The sequence below is a fragment of the Scomber scombrus genome, chromosome 3 (genome assembly GCF_963691925.1).
Source record: "Scomber scombrus chromosome 3, fScoSco1.1, whole genome shotgun sequence".
NCBI classification, from domain to species: Eukaryota; Metazoa; Chordata; class Actinopteri; order Scombriformes; family Scombridae; genus Scomber; species Scomber scombrus.
In genome coordinates, this window is record NC_084972.1 from 21,796,334 (window position 1) to 21,817,384 (window position 21,051).

Below are 21,051 nucleotides of genomic sequence, written 5' to 3' on the forward strand. Positions count from 1 at the left end.
ATGTAGTATACTTATACATTAAGACGGTGATTTGGGGTTGTAAAGTAATCTGAGAGGAATATCACAGTCAGAGATGCAGCATTTGTATCAATTTTCTGATCTACCTCTAGGCAAGAAAACAAGTGTAGTTCCCAAAATGTCAAAATATTCTTAAAAAAACATTTATTGCTGCTGAAGGCATTTTTAGAACATTTTGTTGCTTTTGTTCCCTGACCTTGCTGTTCAAGAAAGTAACATGAGTCAGTCAAAATGTTCAAACACATTTTTCCATATAGCTGGAAGTGTCCGACTTCAGGCTCCCACAGACACGATGTAGAGCGAGTCTCTCTGTGTAAAACTGAGGTTTGAGTGAGCAGAAAGAAGAAGAAAAAATATGTTTTCAGTCACCTTTGATTTATTCCATTTGTCACTTAAAATAGTACATTATCCATTTGTTGCTCGTTTTTATGACAGAACCCTTTTGTCCCCGAGGTACAGCAGCCCGAAAATCCATTTCACCTTTCAAATGCCTTCACAATTGTCAAAGGATTCCCAATGCAATGAGCAGAATAGGTTTATCTGTTAAATTCTAAATGGTGTGTAAGCACAATAGGCCAAATTGGTTTCCCAATTATGAGCCACAGCAATAATTACTCTGGACTAAGCTCACCTCAAATAAGCCTCGAAGGGAAGTAGCTTGCATAATTTTTATCACTAGCATACTAAAGGACAAAAACAACCATTGGTAATATTGACGGCTAGACAGGTTAGACAGTTGCCTGGAATATTAATTTCCCCATTACTGAAACATGAACCTTTGGCATTTCTTTCTGGGTAAACTCAATGCCTGGATTTCCTTCCACTGGTAGTTTTCCAGTTTCCATAACTGGCCACTTCACACTTTCAAATTCACACATCTATCCAGCTGGTCTGTTCAGCTGTTGCGTACGAACAACCGTTCTGTTCCTGAAGTGATCAATTTTCTAGTGAAGAATGTAAAAAGTTTGCCGACAAATCCCTTTACTGTCCAGAATAAATATAGCTTTCTAACACATTGTGCTTCCTGAAAAAACTCACTTACATTTGGTGACAAAATAAAGAGAAGAATGGAAAGAAACTGCATCAAGGGCAAAAGGAAACTTGGCTAAATAAGATGATTATTACAGCTATCATCACATCTTGGAAGGGTTGTAACACATCAAAATCTTAAAGACATCTTAAGCATGCTAATTTTGTGCCTGAAAGTATCTTAAGAATTTTGAAGAAATGAGTGATAGCGACTCTATGGGATGAACTTGACAGACAAGCCTGCTTTGCATCAGAATTTCTCCTCCAAAAAAAGCATCTTAACAAATGACGCACATCATGTTGTAATAATCCACTGTACATCAGTGGGGCTGTTGTGATTTTAGAGGTAAGAAAAACTTAATTAGGGGAACCTGTGATGCATCAGAGACAAATGTTGATGCTGAGATCTCATTCTCAGGATCTATGCTTCTGCTGTGGTGGGAATAACTCTCACAAACAGAGTTTTGGTGTCTAGAAATTTCACTGATGAATCAGCTGACAGCTCTGAAAAACATAAAGGGACAACATAAGTTATAGTGTTTATTATGCTTGATTGAACCCCCCCCCCCAAAAAACACATTCACAGCCCAAGTTATTTAAGTTTATACCCATACAATAATAAATAAACATCTCAGCAACTCCTGTAATAACTGAACATGCAATGTAGTTTTTCATCAATACTATATACTATCTAATTTCATTGCATATTGTGCCATCATATTGTAGCCACTTACTCACTGATCTGTGCAGATAAGATTACATCTAACCTGTCTCTAATATTCCATGAATTTTAAATGTATCCAATGTTGCAAAACACAGAACTGAAATCTAAAAAGAAACAAACAAAACACCAGTACTCACAGATCCATAGTCTTCTTATCTATTGTGGACAAATGTATTTTATATATTAATTTACGAAGACTATAGATCAGTGAGTGCCAGTGTTTTGTTCGTCTTTATCCTTACTACAACTGTGCACCTGACACTGCTTTTCACTATGTATGAGCTCTAAAAAGATCAAATACGGTGGCTGAATAATAAAAAAAAAAAAAAAAAAGTGCTTTGATCTGTGATTAATAGTATTTGACAATATATTAATGTCTCATTTTATTTATGTTCTGTATTTACTAGAAGCACACATTTATTACAAAAAGTGACAAACTGCTTTCTATATTTTTCTTTGTCAGTTGAAAACGCTCATGAAAAATATCCATAATCTCACCCTGTGCACTCATTATAACTTGTTTAAACTGTAATGGTGTTTAAATCAGTATAAACCTGTGTTAGAAGTGTTATCTCTACCGACTTTCTTTGTTTTATCTAATTGTAACAAACTGAGATATAAAACTGACTCAAATGAAAACAACACACTGCTTTCACACCTGACCTGATTCTGTCTTTTTAAATGTATCTCCCAATATTTACTAGCTAAGCTTTGACATTTTCTCTTCGCCAAGTATTACAACATAATTCCTTAAATTCTAAACCTGCAATGGAAACTACTTTTCTTATCAGAGGCATCTTAAATGATAATAGAAAAAACTATCACATTGTCTCCTCACTGTATTTCTGCCCTCAATTATGGTCTGTAAATCAATTTAAGACTTCTTCTAAAGTAGATATAATATCCACCATCTTTTCATCTTACCTTGGGTGAGAACCTGGTCCAGGTAGAGTTTGAGCCGTCTGCTGCGGAGGCCAAAAACCTTGGCAGCTTCAGACAGCAGGCCTGAGTAGTCAAGCCCATTCTGGCCCACTGGGTTCACCAGCAGGAGGGTGCCCACCTCTCCTGTCTGGCACTCTAGAGGAGACAGGAAGAGTGTTGAAGAGAAGACAGACTTTACTTCCTCTACACATTAAGGAATTATTGGCTTGTTGGTTTGGCTATTTCTGACCCAGGAGGGTATAAGAACAAGGGAAAACATAAGGGACATGGGAATGGGAACATGATTAGTTGGTGAATATAAGCGTAGAAGTATGGCTTGGTGTGAATGACTTGAAGGATACAGCTGCACAATGAACACTGAATTCAACAAACAATGATTATAGTTGATTCCAGTGGTGGAAAATAAAATACATTTACTTGAGTGCTGTATTTAAGCACAGTTTTGACACGCTTGTACTTCACTCACTTCATCTTCACAATACTTCAAAGGCAACTATTACAACTTGTACCCCATTGCATTTATGTGAGTAAAATTGCATAAAATGAAACCTTTAATGGTAACATAGCATTTTTATATAGTGGTGTTGCTGAGATCTCTGTGCTTTTACCACCACTGTTTTTAATGGTGAAACCACATTCATAATCTAATAACAGTGACTGTATTGTTGGTTTCTGGTAAGGACAGTGAAGGGTAGACATTACTGCAAAGGCTCAGAGATGCTGTTCCATTGTTGCACTGCTTTTGTTGTTCTGCTAGTTATTTTCTGCTTACTTGGATTTTGAGTCACTGAGAAATTGACAATGTCTGGACCAGATAGTGATAACTGTGTCAAGTTTGAAATCTTAGCTGGATGACACAGAAAGAAATGTGGGGCCATAATGCATTATCTATTGAACAAAATACAGTTTTAACTATACTAACCTTGTTCACATGATAAATTCAATGTTGTTTTGGTCACTTCAGAGTTGGTGTAGATTATAATAAGAAAAAGTAGTATTACGTTAATTTATTTGTGCGTTATCATGTGTGTGTTCATGCGTCTCTCACCAGCTGGCTGTGCGTTGCAGAGCAGCAGGTTCACATAAGGACATAGGAGAGTGTCGGTGGCGGGGGCAGGGGCAGGGTCAGGAGAGGAGGAGCCTGACATCACTGACAGCGTTTTACCGCTCAAAGCCTTGAGGTCCGTTTTACTGGTTAACTCTGCAATGAACACACAAATATGCCCAGAAAAGCATGTGTACACACACACACACACACACACACACACACACACACACACACACACACACACACACACACACACACACACAACAAGAGTTTTATCACTTAATCTCAAAGTTACTCAAATCAGTAAAACAATGTCCTTTACACAGTAACAGTTGAGTTGGTGTGTTTTCATGAAATTACTGCAAGAAGGTAATGACATTAACGCATGTAACCATTATTACAATGCTTTATTTCTGTCTGACCAGTGAAATGGGGGGTCTCACCAGTCCCGCTGTTGAAGATTCGGAGTTTGGTGTTATTGGTTCCAAAGATGCTGCTGCACACTTGCTTCAGCTTGTCCACATCTAGACAGTTATCCCCTTTAGGGTTCTCCAGCAGCACCACCCCCTCTGAAGAGCCAAACAGTTCATTCAGTGAACAACAGATAAGACAAGTTGACTAAACTCATTCTATATGTGAAAAGCCACTTGAAACTTAAATTTTTGTACTAAACATGGCATTCACCATATTTCATTATTTCACCGATTAGCACATCATTTATTTTCCCCAAAATGCAAAAATAACCTACGAGCAACTTCTATGGACTGTTTTACATCTTCTTGTTGCAATATTTCAGGCTGGAAAGACAGACAGACATTCTTTTTGGCTCCCCCATGTGTTACCTTGTTCTTTGTTGTTGACCTTCACCCTGAGGTTCACGTAGCTGCAAGCTGGTCCATTTAGAGGAGCCCGAGGAGCTGAAGATCCTTTTACTATAGTTAACTCCATGTCTGAGCCCTTCAGCTGCAACAAAGAAAATAAAGAGCATGAACGAAAGAAACAAAAAGAGAGACAGACATTTCATAATCTTTACTGAAGTGTCCTTAAAACTAAAAATTAAATGGTGACTCATACGAACCCACTAATTCATTCAGAGTGGTAATAAGAAGAATGTGAAAACTTTAGATAGATAATTTTGGTATAAAATAAAGTATTACTCACAGTTATGATAACAAACACTGTCTGCAAACAGTATGTTTTATATATGTCAAAGTCTGTGCTACAGGACAAGCTGCTTGTCAAACTGAGTTTCTAATTCATGTTGGTTCAGCAAACAATAATCCTGCTTGTCCTCAGGTGTCCTCTCTTACCTGAGTCTTTTCTTCTATGATGACGCTGGCAGTCTTGGGGACAGGGTAGGGCAAAAGTGGAGCCTTAGTTGTAGCCAGGATGAATTCAGTGTGAGCCTGGATCACAGAGGCCAAGTACTCCCCCTCTGGCTGGCTGCGGTAGTACACAGTTATCTCATCTGACGGCACCAAATGGCCCTGTGGGACAAGAGATTGACGGATCAAGTTGCAGGTTTTAATATGTAAACAAATAGCAAGTGTAGCCTTTTTCAGAAACTGACTTTGTTTCACTAAAATAATAATCATAATAATAATCATAATAATAATCATAATACTTGCCATGAGTAAGTAAATATGTTAAAAGTACTGCTTACTACTGTTAAAAACCTGTTATCTGACTAAAATTATTTTCAAGGATGTAAGGAATCCTATTTTTGCCACAAGCAATTCTTTTCAATGGTTTTTTATGAAAAAAATTGAAATCTGGAAGAAACAATTACCCGAAGGAGGGTAAGACGGAAGGATGGGATAACAAGAAGAGAGGGTAAGGCTTAAAAAACAAAAAACAGACAGTACAAGAAAAAAAACAAGTCAGGAGGGAACAAGAGGACATTTTTATTGGATGAAAGCATTGGCATTGCATTGTGCTGCCAGCCTCCTCTAACCTTGACACATTCAAACACATTGATCTCGTCCTAATCTGCAGTGTGCAAGTGTGTGCACGTGCACAGCCATACACACATGTATATGACAACTCTGTAGTACACACACAAACTCTCCAATTGCAGGATGTGGCTCAAGGGCAGAGGAATAGCGTTAGCTAGATACAGAGGAGCAGTCAATCAATGGAGGAAGGTTTATAGGCTTTTCCTGCCAAGTCAAGGTACTGACCCTACCCTGAAGGGGCTAGTACAGTGTGTGTGTGTGTGTGTGTGTGTGTGTGTGTGTGTGTGTGTGTGTGTGTGTGTGAGAGAGAGAGAGTGAGTGAGTGGAGAGTGAGTTTGAGAGAAAAAAAAAAGGAAATGTTGACCCCTGGATTCCTCAACCTTGCATACAAACAAAAAACACCCACACAAACACTGATAAAGACACACACACACACACACACACACCAACTACCAAACATGTCAAAGAATTGTTAAAAAATTAATTCCCATTCCCGGGGTGGAAAATTCCTAACAGATCTCAGTTTGAAATAACTGGAGGAATTTAGCCTGGCTGTGAGCCAGTGCACACCATTGCTATAGGGGGACGGAAAAAACTGTTTGTTGGTTGTGAAAACAAGGGGCTGTTGGCTAATCCGTCTTTACTCCCCAGACCACTTCAAAGCTCTAACATTAGAATCTGAAAGGGGCCAGACTGTAATTAAGCTTCCATTAAGCCTGCCTTATGATGGAGAAACTTCTAACTGTGACGCTGCAGTGGAAAGATTTCAAAACTGCCTCGACTAAATTAGCATGGGACATAAAGAGGAAGGAGGGAGGAGGGTGATCAAAGGGAGAGAAATGTAACAAAAACACAGAAAATATATTTTTTGCCGGGGGTCAATATTGCAAATAATAATTAGCGTCATTATTGATTACTCTTATTTTTTTTAATTAATTCAAATCAAAGTTTAGTCAATATATTTATACTGATATATATAAGCTTCACACAAGCTGAAAACAAAAATGTTTGGTGCTTTTTTTGATAAATGTCTTAAAAGAAATGAGAATTTATAATTAGTGATGATACATTTTCTGTTGATTGCAGAGCTTGGAATGAACTTTTTTCCTCAGTGCCCTGAAATATACTTTCAAGTGTCCCAGACTTAATAACCATTGTCCCAAATTGAAGTTATATTTTTCTTCATTTTAAATATAGTTTAATAAGTCTGTTTCAGTAACTTGCATCACTTTATTGACTCACTCTGGCCCGCCATGAAATTTATGCTAGTTGTTCCCTAAAAACTATATCTAAATAAAATACTGAAACCACCCTGAGTTTGGCAACAATCAGTTTTCATTACTCTTACAGTCACGGGTTGACTTACTGTTTTTTGTTGTTTTTAACTGTTTGATTAATAAATGCATCGCTGCTGACTGCAGTGCAAATGTAAACCTGTTTCTGATTGATACACGCAGATGGAAATTTACATACACACTTTGAACATATCTCAGAGTACGATTTATTTTATTTTTAAACACCATGATGGCTTCACAGTTTAAACATTCAGTTTAATTTGTTTTGATCTCATATGTATATCTTTCTCAGCATTATCTTCTTACTGCTGCCCCCCAAAACATCAGTCTGTTGTTATTTTTGCTGTAGGACTGTTAATATATCACTTAAAGTTTTAATATTTTTTCAGGCAAGAGAGTAACTATTTACATGAACAGATTTACTAATCTGTGCAGCTTTTTGATAATTTACTTCTGGCTGTAAAGTCTCAATGACATTTTGTATATATGATATAAATCATTTTGGAAGATAAATGTTGTCACAGATAAAATGTAACAACTGTAGCTGTCACATTAGTTTGTCTAAATGTAAAGTGAAGTTTCATGTTTTTACTGGGCAGAACAGAGCTGATTCTAGGACTCCAGGCACAGATATCACCACATTTACATAAATATAAATGTATTAAAATGAACAGATCAACCTATATTACATTTTATTTTATTTTATTAAGCTAACAGTTTGGGTTTTTATTATAGCTACATTTCAGACTGAATAACATAATTTACTGCATATCTTGGTCTGTGAGGTTATATTTCTGTGAAACAAAAAAAGCATTTTTTGGAATTTGAACCACCAACAATTAAAATGATGCAATATTCCATGATGTATAAACTAGGGCCGGGACTCGATTAAAAAAATTAATCTAATTAATTAGAGGCTTTATAATTAATTAATCGAAATTAATCGTATTTTAACCGCATATAAATATTTCACCTGAGAACAGTGAGAAGTAATTTTTTTCACATGGATTTTTAGTATACCATTGAATAATGACTGAATACATAAGCTTAAGCAACACAAATATTGTTTATTTTTGTTCAAGTCCAACAGACCAGTGCAATTTTTGCCATTAAGTGTAGCAATAGCATATTTAGAAATATAGTACATTTCAGAAATTAGTTAGCTACCACACTAGCTTCCATGCTAGCTGCTATATGTTTTGCATTGAGGTGATACTTGAGGCTCGATGTGCTGCGGTGATATGTGAATTCCTTGTTGCATAGCTTGCACACAACCATGCTCTTATCCACACTCCCATCCACGGGGCCAACCAAAGCGGTCTCATCAGCTACTTTGTTCATGTTCACTGTGGTTTGTTGTTGTCTGAACTACGCGTGTTAGAAAGCCCACATTGTTTTGAGTGATATTTACCTGTTTATAGTCTGTTTGCATTGTAGGTTTCATTTGTCCTACGTTATTGAATGCAGCTGAGTTTTACCGACGTTCTTGAACGCACCACACCTGTGCAATTCTCCTTCTCCATGCGCTAGAGAGCTGACGTTTTTTCCCTTGCCTTTTTGCATCTTGCATCCTTATTGCCCTGATTTCCTGCTGTGTGTGAATGTATAAGGACCACAGCTGTAATAAAGCAGATAACTCCGTACATCTGTATCCGTGTTCTTTAATCGGGACACACTCACCATACCTTGCCACTCTAAACCAGTTAACTTCCTGGAGACCCCCACTATCTCCTTTGTAACGCTAGTTGGTGCTCCAGTATAATCGGTCCGCCTGAAACTCATCCAGTGAGAAACGTTCCGCGGTGCAAAAATAAGTGTGATTAAATGCGTCCATTTTTTTAACGCGGTAATTATTGTGTAATTAATTAATCTTAATTAACGCGTTAAAGTCCCGGCCCTAGTATAAACATAATCATTTCATTTATAATGAAACGTTTCTCTACTGTCCCAGACACTGTATCTTTGTGTCCAAAGGGTTGTTTTTTTCCTGGAACAACTGGATATTCTTTATTTCCTTAAAAAGTTCTGGTTGGCTGACTAACAGCTTAAACAGAACTACTATATTGAACAAATTATATGAAGAAATGCTTCATGATACAGATGATTAAGATGACAGCAGTATTATTTAGAGATATCAAACAAGGGAAACCTCTTCTAATTTCTACTGGAGATACTTGTATTTTGTTGTGAATTTCTACTGCCAGGAGGTTGGTGTTGTCTTTCAAACAGAGACCAGCTCCCAGCATTTTGTTTTTTCCTTTTTGGGGGAATTTTGAGTAATTCCTTCTGTTCCACTGTGTCATGTCCTGAAATACTTCTCATGTTCGATTTAATTTGATCCACGGTCATGCATTACACACCATGCGAGGAACAGCCTTGTAAGATATTTTGTCATCCAGCACCTCTCCTCACACTGTCTCAGTGGTCTGTTGTGCTCACCCTGGCATGGCCCTGATTACATGTATTGGCAAACACTTTCAACTATGTCAGATTGTATTCATTAAGCACTGGATTGCAAAATTCAGTAGTAGCGTGTTAGGTGTCACTCTGGTTTCCACAGCGAGTAGTGCTCCTGAAATAATTGCCCCACCTTCTTGCGTAGTTTCTGAATGCGGTTGATGACCTCACGGGCAACGCCTTCATCCACCATGGACTGGTCTGGGGAGACATCCAACAGCACCAGGACCTAAAACACAACAGGAGACGTTCAGCTACAGGTTGAATGGTTGAGAAATGTGAGCAAAGAACTGATGATTCAAAAGACTAATAAAGATTTCTTCATGTTAACAGGAGAGGCTGCATCACATACAATCCTCAGTTTTCATGTTTGGAGGATTTATGCATAAACTGGCTACAAAATGTGACCAAAGGAGAGGTAGCTGGATTTTGAGTCAAAGAAGGTTTAGTTTTCAAAAGTTTCAAAAGATCCTTTATATCAGATGAAAAACATTACAGATTACTGGTGATCATCACCATCATCATTATTTGTTGTAAATATTTCAACTAATGTAATTATAATGAAGAGGATAAACCATGGTGAAATGTTCCAGCCACTATTTGAGCCCAAATATCATATCTTTTCCTGAGGGCATAAAGTTTTGACATGTGGACAGAAAGAAACATGTAATGCTCAGAAATATCGAGGAAGAATATTTGACTCTATCCTCATTTTATTATCTAATCAATCAACTAAACATAAGTCAATTCCAGGTTGGTACACTTGTTGACTCTCTAGTTTTAGTGATGAAGTTAAGTGCTTACTTAGTACTACATACACCTTCAGCTATGTGCTACTGTCTTTTATGAAAGTAGGTTAATGTCTGAAGATGATAAGAGCAGCCTCTAAAAAACTAGAGCTGTCTTGTAACGTGAACCATTTGTGTGTAGTGTATAAAATGAAAAAAAAAAAAAAATCTTCCAGCCAAGCAGCAATAATGACAATATTGTTGTCAGTTTGAGTCATTACAGTAAAAGTTAAGTGACTGACATGATGTGTAAGGCTGAGCTGCTGTCAGCCCTGAACACTGTAGAGGAGGAGGGAAAAAGATGACAGGGCGACTGAGAGGAGTACACATAGGCAACAGACGAAGAGAACACGATGGAGAGAGAAAAGAGAAACAGACAAATGGGAGCTGCGAACTCAGTGCAAGCGAGTGAGTGTAACAGAGAGAATTAAAAAGCCAGCTCAGTAAACTGGTATTAAGGTGCAGCCGTGTGGTGTGTATACGGTTGGAGGAGCACTGATTAGAGAGGGCCTGTGGGAAACGCATACATGCTGGTTTCCACTTAGCCGTGAAATGATTTCATACATCACACTCCTAGTAAAGACACACATTTACTGTATATGGCAGCTTGGTGCAGGAGCAGCGTCAGAGAAGCGTTTATTTTCTTAGATCAAGTTACACTGCACTTTGTAGCCCAACCTAGAAAACAACAACGCGTAATCTATCAGTAAAGACAGAGAAAAAGAGATGGGAAGTAGATGGGAGAATGTACTTTAGATGTATGTGTAATTTATAGAGCAAGACCAGTATAACAGCCAGCAGATATTGGCTTATCACAGATATGTCAGTATAGGTGTATATATCGTCCAATATGCATCAATATTTTTTTCTATCTTTTATAGCTATGTAAGCAGAACATTTTAAATATATTTAATCAGTATCGGCCCCAAAGATCCAGGAATGGTCAAGCTCTAGTAATTTATTCATTAGGTTACTACAATTTTAGATAGAAAGGACATTTTTTGAAAAATGACATTCACCAGTCAAAATATGTATACATGTGACTGGTGATAGATAGATACAGTAAGTAGCTGCAACGTAGGCACAGTGGTGCTTTGAGTTAAATGCTAACAGCGGCATGCTAACATGCTGATGTTAAGCAGGTATAATGTTTACCTGGTTCACCGTCTTAGCTTAGTGTGCTAACATTAACTACTTAGCACACAAAGTACAGCAGAGGCTGAAGGGAATGTCATTAGTTTTGCAGGTATTTGTTCATAAATCAAAGTATTAAAAACATTTTAATTTTGACCTGATGGTAGCATTAGATTCAATTTTATCATCACAGTGATTACAATTCATCCTGGGCAGGACTTTGAACACATTCATTGGCAATCCATCCAGTGGTTAGATATTTCACTAGAAGCCAAAACTGCCAACCTGTTGACCTTGCCATCTCTACAGCTATGCTGCTACCAGGGCTAAAAAAAAAAAAAAAAAGTGCTTGATTAACAAAAGCAATGCAAAAAATGGCACTTAGGTCCGAATTATGCTCCATGTGAGGAATTCTCCAAGGACCGAGAATTCTTTTCTTAATAAATCGGTGACAAAATTAAGCTAGAGCATCATTAAAATGGTCAGCTTGATTGTTCTGAGCAGAAGTGAATACAAATGTGATAGATCTGCTTTCACTTTCTTTCACGTTTTAAGCTATAGTGACCCGAGCTGAAAGTACATTGAGTTTTCAGGTGACACGCTCCATAATTCAACAGCGTGTGAAATCCTTCTTGGATGTGAGTTTGTGTAGAGCATGTTTCTGGCATTAGACATAAAATGCATATTAAAAACATCCAATCACTTGTTAACCAGTAATTAGACCCCTTGAGGAACCATCACTGACTCTCATGAATTGTATTTTCTATATTTTGTACAGTTTACATTAGACCCAGTGACTGATATATTAATATTTTAATATCACATTTCTCACAAAAGAGGGCCTTTAAGCTGTCTGAAAGCAGCACTGTCTGAATGGGTCCCATACTGACTTGAAAACTATTTTCATTTAGATATTAAATCTAATTTTGGTTCGAAGTTTTCCTGAAGGTCACATTTTTTTGTCTATCACAGTGTTGAATTTGCATGCCAAGGTGCTGTATATAAGAAGCGTACCTGCTCGTCAGAGTGTGCTTCGTACTGTGTAGCTGATCCAGAGCTCTGGTCGAAGGTGTACATCAGCCTGAGGTCCTCCTCGTGAAGCTCATGTCCATCCACCATGATGCATCCTGACAATTAACCACAACAATAAGAACACAGTCAAGACCACAATTATTTCTATGAACCTAAAAATAATCATCATTATATTTATATATACCTTTTATTATCGTAAACTTGCAATTTATACAAAATTCAACAACATTGAACCCTACTGTGTCTCAGCTCTGTTGGCCCACATTTCTGAACAACAATAAATCATAGTGCCTATGATTAAATGCACCAAGGGGCAAGAAAATGATTTGAACCATACTTAATATGCACTCATTAGAAAAGATTATTTCCAAGAATACTAGGATTTTGGGTTGGGATACCCTTGATAACAATCACACAGGACAAACGTACGGCCTAGAGAGACAATTAGGAGGACTGCTGTCGTACAAAGTTGGATTCAGTGGGATGTTGAATGATATACATTCAGGAAAATGTTTGAACTGTTTTGAAGGGATTACATTCAGATCAATCACAACACTCACACACACGTTTGTCTTTATATCCTTTTGAAGACACTAAATGACATATTGAATTCCTTAGCCCCCTACTGTAACCTTGACCATCACAACTAAATACCTAAACCCAACCCTGATCCTAAACTCACCATTAACTCAATTCTAACCTTCACTTTAAAACTATAAAACTTTAAAAAAGTCTTAACCCTCAAATTGACCATTGAAGTTGTTAGGACCAAAATGTTCTCAAAACACAGAAATGTCCTCACAGCTGGTTTTCCTGTGAAAATTGAATTCCAAGTAGAGAGATATTTATATTTTTACTTTCAGGCATTTTGATGCATGGTATGATTAAGTCAATGCTGGCTACAGACTTTGGTGAAAATGTGACGATAAACAATTTAGTTCCCCCCATCCTCCTCATTAAATTTGAATAATTGCCAGCTGATTGTGTGAAATGAGTCTTCATTCGGCCGCAGTTATCTAAGGAGAAAGATCCTAGAAAAATGTTTCAATTACGCTGAATCCTTCAGATTAAAATCCTCTCCAAACTTGAATGCAGACAGAGGCTTTGTTTTGAATTAGTTGGATTGGGACTGGTATTTGCTTGCATTTTGAATTTCCTTACATTGTGTCTTCCTGGCCAAATCCACATGGGATCTGAGATTTTAAACAATACAGCAAACCCAATCTAGTCAGGTTTATAGCTGAATTTTGCCAGTGGCGGCAATTACCCATGTCTGTGTTCTGACTAAAAACCATGACCATGTTTCTCCTCTCCTCTTCACTTCTCCACACCCAGAGGCCGGGTGAAACGGTCACTCCGTTCTCTCTAATCCTAGATTTCCACGCTTTGATTTCCTTTGTCCTTCCTCGCTTCTCTGCTCTTTCTTCACCTCTTTTCCATCCCATCAAAACAATGGGCTCAAAGTTACAGGTGAGGAACAATGAGTGACACAACCAACCGCTGTGTGCCCATAATAAATTGCCATGCTTCTAGTCTAAATTATAAATGTTTTTCAATTGTGGATTCTGAAGCAAGAAATTGTTCATGAGGTTAAAAGCAGGCTTTCAATTGAATCCATTTCCATTATCTTACTGCATCAGAGATAGAAGTGTACAATCCACTAAGAGACTGATCATTACCAGTTACCAAACATTTATTTTGTCTTTTTTTCACTACTTAATTAACGCCCTCTTCCCAAATAGCTCTAATCCTTCTCCTCTAAAACAGAAATAGGTGCCGAATTATGAAGTTAAGCCCCTTAAAATGGGTTTAGTTTACTCAAACATTACATCTCGCCTTTGATTATAAGTCAATGAACCATCACTGGGTACCATTGCCCACATTTTTATCTGTGTTTCCTCTCCATCTTCTACCACAGCTATCACTTTCCTTACATCGCTCAACCTACTTCCTTCCAATTGGCTAGACTTCAAACATCCAAGTGATTGGAAATGTTAAGTTCCCACAGTCCAGCTGACCTCCACAGCTTCCTTCCCCAGAGACTCTGGGGCTCTCCTCATCTTTCTATAATTGGAGAGACAAGATACCTTGCACTGCTTTGATCCGGACTCTAGCTCTCATTATAGTTTCAGAAGGGTTAGGGTGAGCATTCTGGGGATAAACTAACTGGCTGTCTGTCTGTAGCAGGTTTTCATTGCAAGGATTCATAGTTTACTTTTTGGTAAAAAAATAAATATATATATGCTTTTGACACAACATGCAACAATTGTGCAACTGCAAGCAAAAACACTTACCTACTTCAGTACACTAAATAATTAGAAGCAGTTGCATCATTGGTGTCGAGAAGTAAAAATTAATACATTAGGATAATTCTGACAAGTCATTTGCAGAGAAAAAACTTGACCACATGTACATGCAAACTAGAGCGGATGTGCATTGAAATTGCTGAAAGGTTTTTCTGATTTTTCTTTGCTCCCTCAGTTCACAGAGTGTGTCTTTTTTTGCACACACAAAAACAAACAGCCACCCACAACAATACCTGTTTTCTGGAAGGCCTCTAGCTGTTCGCTGGTGAGCTCCTTGATAGAAGCAGTGATGGCTTTGAAGGCCCCCTTTAGTCTCTTGCCCAGCACCATGTGGTCTGGCTCAGCTCTCAGGCGGATACCGTACTTGTCCTTATCTGTCGACATTGTCAACTGGCGCACGTTCAGCTCCTGGGGAGTGAAAAAGAATCACAATATGTTTTAGAAAGTTAAAGTCGCTGTGTTGTAGTTGCCTGTAGAGAGTGTTAACTTCCCAGGTATGAACAGAAAGTATCACTGAATGAGAACCAGGGTGAACAGAGACAAAGAGGAAAAAGATTCCAAAAACTAAAATACAAAAAAACAACTAAAATTAACTAAAACAATCACAGCAAAACTAATAAAAGTTCAATTAAATTATGCTTACAAATCACCCTGTGTTTTCATTCTGTGCTGCTAAACTGTTGAAGAGAAATCAACAAAGCTCTCCTTCACAACAGTGCACATGTTTAGCGACCCATTTGCATTTGGTCAATTAAACATTTAAAAAGCTATTCCTGCACACAGCATGTGTACCTGTCCACCTCAATGTAAACTACTTGAAAGATAGTAATAAATTACACCAACAGTGTTTTGATTCGTATGCTTTTGTTCTCATTATTATACAATAAATTAAACAAAATACAAAATGAAACATGTCAAGTGAATAGATGAAAATGCACAAAAACTTCAGTTCATGAAAAACTATATTCAAACTAGATAACAACGCAATCTAACGTAGAAATATGAAACTTTAATTACCACAGACGTACACACTAAAGGGCAAATCAAAAATTGACCACAGAGAGAAATTCTCTTTTGGAGTGAGTCAGCCACTAAATCAAACAGCCAGTAAGCCAGTCGATCTTTAAGTATCCAGTAAGTCTGTGAACCATTTCTCCGATTCAGTCAATATTTCTACCTTTCAATTCAATACGTTCTATTTTTTCAATCAAAGGAGAGGGAGAAATATGTGAAGCAGTCATATCTGATACTAATTTTAGCCATACTGACACCCACCCTGGCCCTGCCATGCACGGCTTCTTTCAGTCAATCACTGTGAAAAACTGCAGGTTGTTGCAGAGTTCCAGCATATTTGACTTGCTGACAGAAAGCACAGATGCTGTAGTGGGCTGAGTAACCCAAGGCTAGTGAGGTTGAAAATAACAGCTTGAGGGGTTGAAAATAGCAGCTTGAGCTACTGTTCTGACTAAAATTTGGTTTTAAAATAGGACTGAATCTATGCCAAAGTCCACAGGATGAACCTCTTTTACCTTGAGGGCATATATGACTCTTTATGTCTGTGTGATACATTATAAAGTGGCAATATATGGCAAGAAGAGCTGACCAAAGCTCAAATATAGACGGCCATTAACAGCCTATCACATTCTGTGTCTACTCTCTTCCTTCCTGAATGTAAGGGCAATTTGTTAAATGCATTTTCTGCCTCAAGAAACAGACAATGAAACTTCAATCAGCATAAATCAGGAGTCACCACTGCTTAGTGTGAATTGTTGTGTCTTATATCTATGAGGTTTGAGACGAGTCCAGTGTCAGATGCTCCAGGTTTGTCCATAAAAGAGGCAATCCCATCAAATATGTCAGTACTAGTATTGCTACCAATACTGTTCACTTGTCATTATATCACAACATGCAGGTCTGATTGGTCTTAAGTTAAGCTAAATGCTTTGTTACATCCCGCTGGAGTCAAATTGAAAATTTCAATTACCTCAGACTGCTGTAAAGGGCCAATCAAAAAAAGATCAGAGAGTGTGATTAACTCAGAGAGCAAACCAGCCATGAAATCAACCAGTCAGTAAGCCCAGCCAACGACAGCAATACTGGTAAAGATTTAAAAGTTAATCATTTATTTTAAAAGTCATTGCAAATATCTTTTTTTCCTCATTTTTAATAGAAATGTTAAATGTCTGCCCAGCTGGTGCACATGTTAAGTAGTGCTGAAATAAATGTAGTAATTTAAGGAAAGCGATGCTAAAAAGGAGAGTTTTGAATAGGAGGTTTGGCAGACTTGGTCAAAATAACTTCCAAAAAAATTGAAACTACATTACACACAGAGTTTGAAAGTTCTTCCCTGGGCTGTGGGACCTTAATTGCTTTCAACTCTGATCAAATAAACCTTGTTTACTGGAGAGAAGCTAGAAGGTGGCAAGGTTAAACGTTTCCCACACCAGAAATGAAACAGAGAAGTGGCTAGAATAAAGATAAAGCTTGCAGAGTCCAACAGAATGCTGCAACAGAAGCTCTTTTCCCTCACTTAATCCGTAAATGTTCTGTCAATTTTCCCGCTCAGCTTCATGTGGGAGCAAGAGCCGGAATCAATTTTCCATCTAAGGCGCATCAGTAATTTTTTCAGCTGGGGACCTAATACATCGCAGGGAATCTTTTGTTGTGGCTCTAGTGAGAACAAACGCAGCAACATTCCCAAGTATAGCATGTAAAAGGTTACAATGGAATCACTACTGACAGTAGTGGGAATATCTGAGTCAGCAGTGGAGCAGCATTGACTTTTCGAGCTTCATTGTTGGAAAAATCAAACCCAAAGACAAAGGGAAGATTTTAGTTTTATGGCTTCTTGTGCTTACAGACTTTGACAGTTAGTCTGTCTAATGTCCAATTCATCATTTTTACAGTTTATTGGACAGCACCTGAATGCACCACACATATCTGTTATCTTGTAATCTATGCTTTTCAATGCAGAGTCATACAGTGATAACGATACTACAAAAACATTGTATCATACACATTTAAAAAAAGCAGAAAATGTTTCCATACAGAAAATCCACAGTATGTGAAAGCGGCAAGAAGAGTTCGTTAAATTATAATGATGTATATTACTGTCACTATGAAATCCATGAACAAATCAACAGAAATATAATGTTTCCTGAACTAAAAGGGGAAGAAAAACACATATTACTCCTATTTGCACTCTACATTCAATGAGGTGTGCAGTAGATCAAAGGTGAAATTATTCTTATTTAGGCATCTGCTCCGCCGACATTTTTAAATCAAACAGACAGAAATTTCACAGCTACAGATAAACAGCATATGAAGAAAGATGTACTCCTGTTCTACATTTCCTCTATCAAGCTGAACATGCAGTAGTGGCTTTGAAGTGTCAAAGGGGATCAGGGGATGTTTCTCTTTGACTTACAAATATTTTCAGTGCATTTTACACCTCTCTATCGAGTCGGTAACGGAAAATGTACGTGTTGTAACAGAGGTCTGTAGTCAAACTTAAGCCAGAGGTGTTGTGGTCCATGTTCTGCACCTTAAACCCCCTCAAAGCCACCAGAGAGCCCCTCCTTTGAGTGATGAATGCAATAACTCAAATCAAAGCACGGTACAACAACAAAGTGAGATTTCAGGAAAAGCCTTAAAAGGAAAGATAAGAAGATTCACCTTGTGCCTTGAAACCAGTACACTAAATGTGCAACTTGAATAAATAATACTTTAACTGCAAATACTCAAGTACAAAATATACACAAAAGTTATGAAAAAGAAAAAAATGCTTACTTCCAGGATGTATTTCTGCAGAGACTGGATGTCTTTCAAAGCCTCTGGATCCTGGTGAATAACTACCACCTCCTTCAGTGGGTACTGAAATACACATAAGGGTCAATGACGTGACTATGACATTTTCAGTCTAACTGCATTTTTTTCAGTTAGAAAAAGGTTTAAATTGATTAAAAAAAATACCATATATATGTAATACCTTTCCTTTATATGTACTCACTTTAACTTTTCAAAAACCCCAAGTTATTAGTAATTTTTCTGTTATTTAAAGTGACAAAATATCATGTGGTGCGACCAATAATACCAATAACTGTATTAAATTCAGAGTAAAATATCACTTTTAATATTAATCACTGATACAGTACGCTTAACTGAATTGTATTTTTAAATTTTTTCAATCATTTTTAAGCAATTTACAGGAAAAATAAGTCTTACATACATTTAAGAAGGCAACTGTGACATAATAGAACATAAATATGAGATTATTATTTACAAAAACTTAAAAGACATGCAAATAATTTGTTTCGAAACACTTAAATTCATTTATTTTAAGATAGATCATGGTCGCACCACATGACTTTTTTAAGGTCAGTTCTAATTCATCGAGATGGGAAAACACATAAAGCACCTAATTTACTATTTTCATATGTATTTATGTGTACTCAACCTTTTTTTAATGTTTGAATTACTGCAATAGATATTCCCATATTTATTATTTTTAAATAAATCCTTATACGTCATTGACCCATAAACATTACAGTTGATCTACAGAACAGTACATTACATAAAGGACACAAAAATGGGTTGTCATAATCAACACAACAACTATATTTACACCAGACCAGACCTGGTGCAGCAATATCACAAAAACAAAATACACTTAAAGTTACTGGATACCCAGTATACTGAATTTTTAAGATGTTCATATGTTTGTAACTTTAAATCCCTGCAGTCCATGAAATATTCAGACCCATACTTGACTTCTGAAGCACACTTGAGAATTATAAAAATCTGATAATGACAACTTTTCTTTTACAGAACAGCATGACATGGTGGATATTTTACAGTTTAAAAAAAATATTTGACAGTGCTTTCTGGTGGACAAAATACCATTTCTAAATGACCTCAAACATGTTTAACATTTCTGTACTGCATTTTATTGTTACTTTATTTGTGAAAACATACACTGATGCCGACAGATGGAAAATAACAATTCAAGACCTTGTTTTTATACCTTTAGTTAATTGTACTGGAGTGTACAAGTGAATTGGGTAAAGTTGATGATTTACCTTCACAGGCAGTGTCTTCCTGTCTCGGATCACTCTTCCCAGCTCAATCACAGACTGCATCTGAGAGACAGCATTCTCAATGCGCTTGTCAATCAAATTCTCCCTGTAAAACAGAACCATGAGCAAAGAAACGAGTATTAAAAGAGTATTACTATTGATTAAGTCATACAAGAGGACAGGGTTATAAAAGTGTTTCTTTCTCAAGTTTCATCCAAAACTCTAAATAACAAAAGTCCCATGCTTGTATAAAGTAATAGAAAAAGGTGCCACCTGACTGTGCTGGCTTTTTACAATAAGAAGTTGCAGAGGGATGAGAGGGACATAAAAATACACACTGTACAATTTCAGGGTGATATGAGCATTTTTACAGACAACAATCATCATCTTTAGTTAATGGTGATTTACAAATTTAAATGAGTCCTCTGCTGAGGAAAATTAATAAGAAAGCATAGCAAGGTTAGTAACACACATCTAAATAAAGGCAGAGTTTAGAACCATCAGTACCATAATTTAACCCAGAACATCCTCTAATAAGGTACACCGAGACTTCCACCTCTGAATTCAAATTAGAGCTGCACAGCCACCGATAATCACACATAATTGTGATATTAGTCCTGACTGTCTGCAGGAACACAGACTGTGTGTGTGTGTGTGTGTGTGTGTGTGTGTGTGTGTGTGTGTGTGTGTGTGTGTATGCGCAATGCTTTTTCATTTACTCATGCAGTGTGCTTCCCCAAGTGTGCACACAACACTGGAGTGAAATGAGAGAGGAGAGGACACCGGGGACGGCCAATCATTTAATGAGCTGATTGAGGAGCAGCTGTTCCCACTGCCTGATTGGTGGATGACCTTTGGGAAGGGGTGAAGTAGTCTCATTCGACAGCAGGAAGGACAAGCGGCTAATAAAGCAGCAGCGCTGTGTGCTGACTAAGTGACAGGGGAGATTATATGAACCATTACACAAACTATTTTCCTTATGCGAAATCAAATGGACATTTAATCATGTCACAACTTTTTTTTATAGTTCAAGATGGTGCAATTAAGTCTGGGCAATTAGAAATTCCTCACAGGCATAACAAAGCTGATCAACCACCAAGGCACGCATTTAACTGAGGTGTAACAAGTGAGGGGAATTAAATAATCACATTTTAAGAGCAACATCTATTTTCAAAGCTGACTATCAATTCTATATGTGTGTATTTCTCTACTGAAAGTGCACACACTCCCCTCTCGCTTACTAAAGGT

At 37.3% G+C, this 21,051-nt stretch overlaps 1 protein-coding gene across 1 annotated transcript in view; it reads right to left on the reverse strand.

The window, feature by feature from the left end:
• Window positions 1–374: 374 nt before the first annotated feature.
• The window catches only part of iars1 (isoleucyl-tRNA synthetase 1), a 55,956-nt gene continuing 35,279 nt past the window's right edge, over window positions 375–21,051 (reverse strand). Inside the window, exons 24-34 of the mRNA XM_062415636.1 lie at window positions 19,807–19,909; window positions 18,518–18,601; window positions 14,962–15,136; window positions 12,405–12,517; window positions 9,602–9,697; window positions 5,072–5,248; window positions 4,604–4,724; window positions 4,205–4,330; window positions 3,762–3,914; window positions 2,696–2,848; window positions 375–1,551 (exon numbers count right to left, since the gene is read on the reverse strand). Of these exons, the coding sequence (XP_062271620.1) occupies window positions 1,469–1,551; window positions 2,696–2,848; window positions 3,762–3,914; window positions 4,205–4,330; window positions 4,604–4,724; window positions 5,072–5,248; window positions 9,602–9,697; window positions 12,405–12,517; window positions 14,962–15,136; window positions 18,518–18,601; window positions 19,807–19,909 (1,384 nt within the window). The 3' untranslated portion in view covers window positions 375–1,468. The remainder of the gene's footprint in view (window positions 1,552–2,695; window positions 2,849–3,761; window positions 3,915–4,204; window positions 4,331–4,603; window positions 4,725–5,071; window positions 5,249–9,601; window positions 9,698–12,404; window positions 12,518–14,961; window positions 15,137–18,517; window positions 18,602–19,806; window positions 19,910–21,051) is intronic.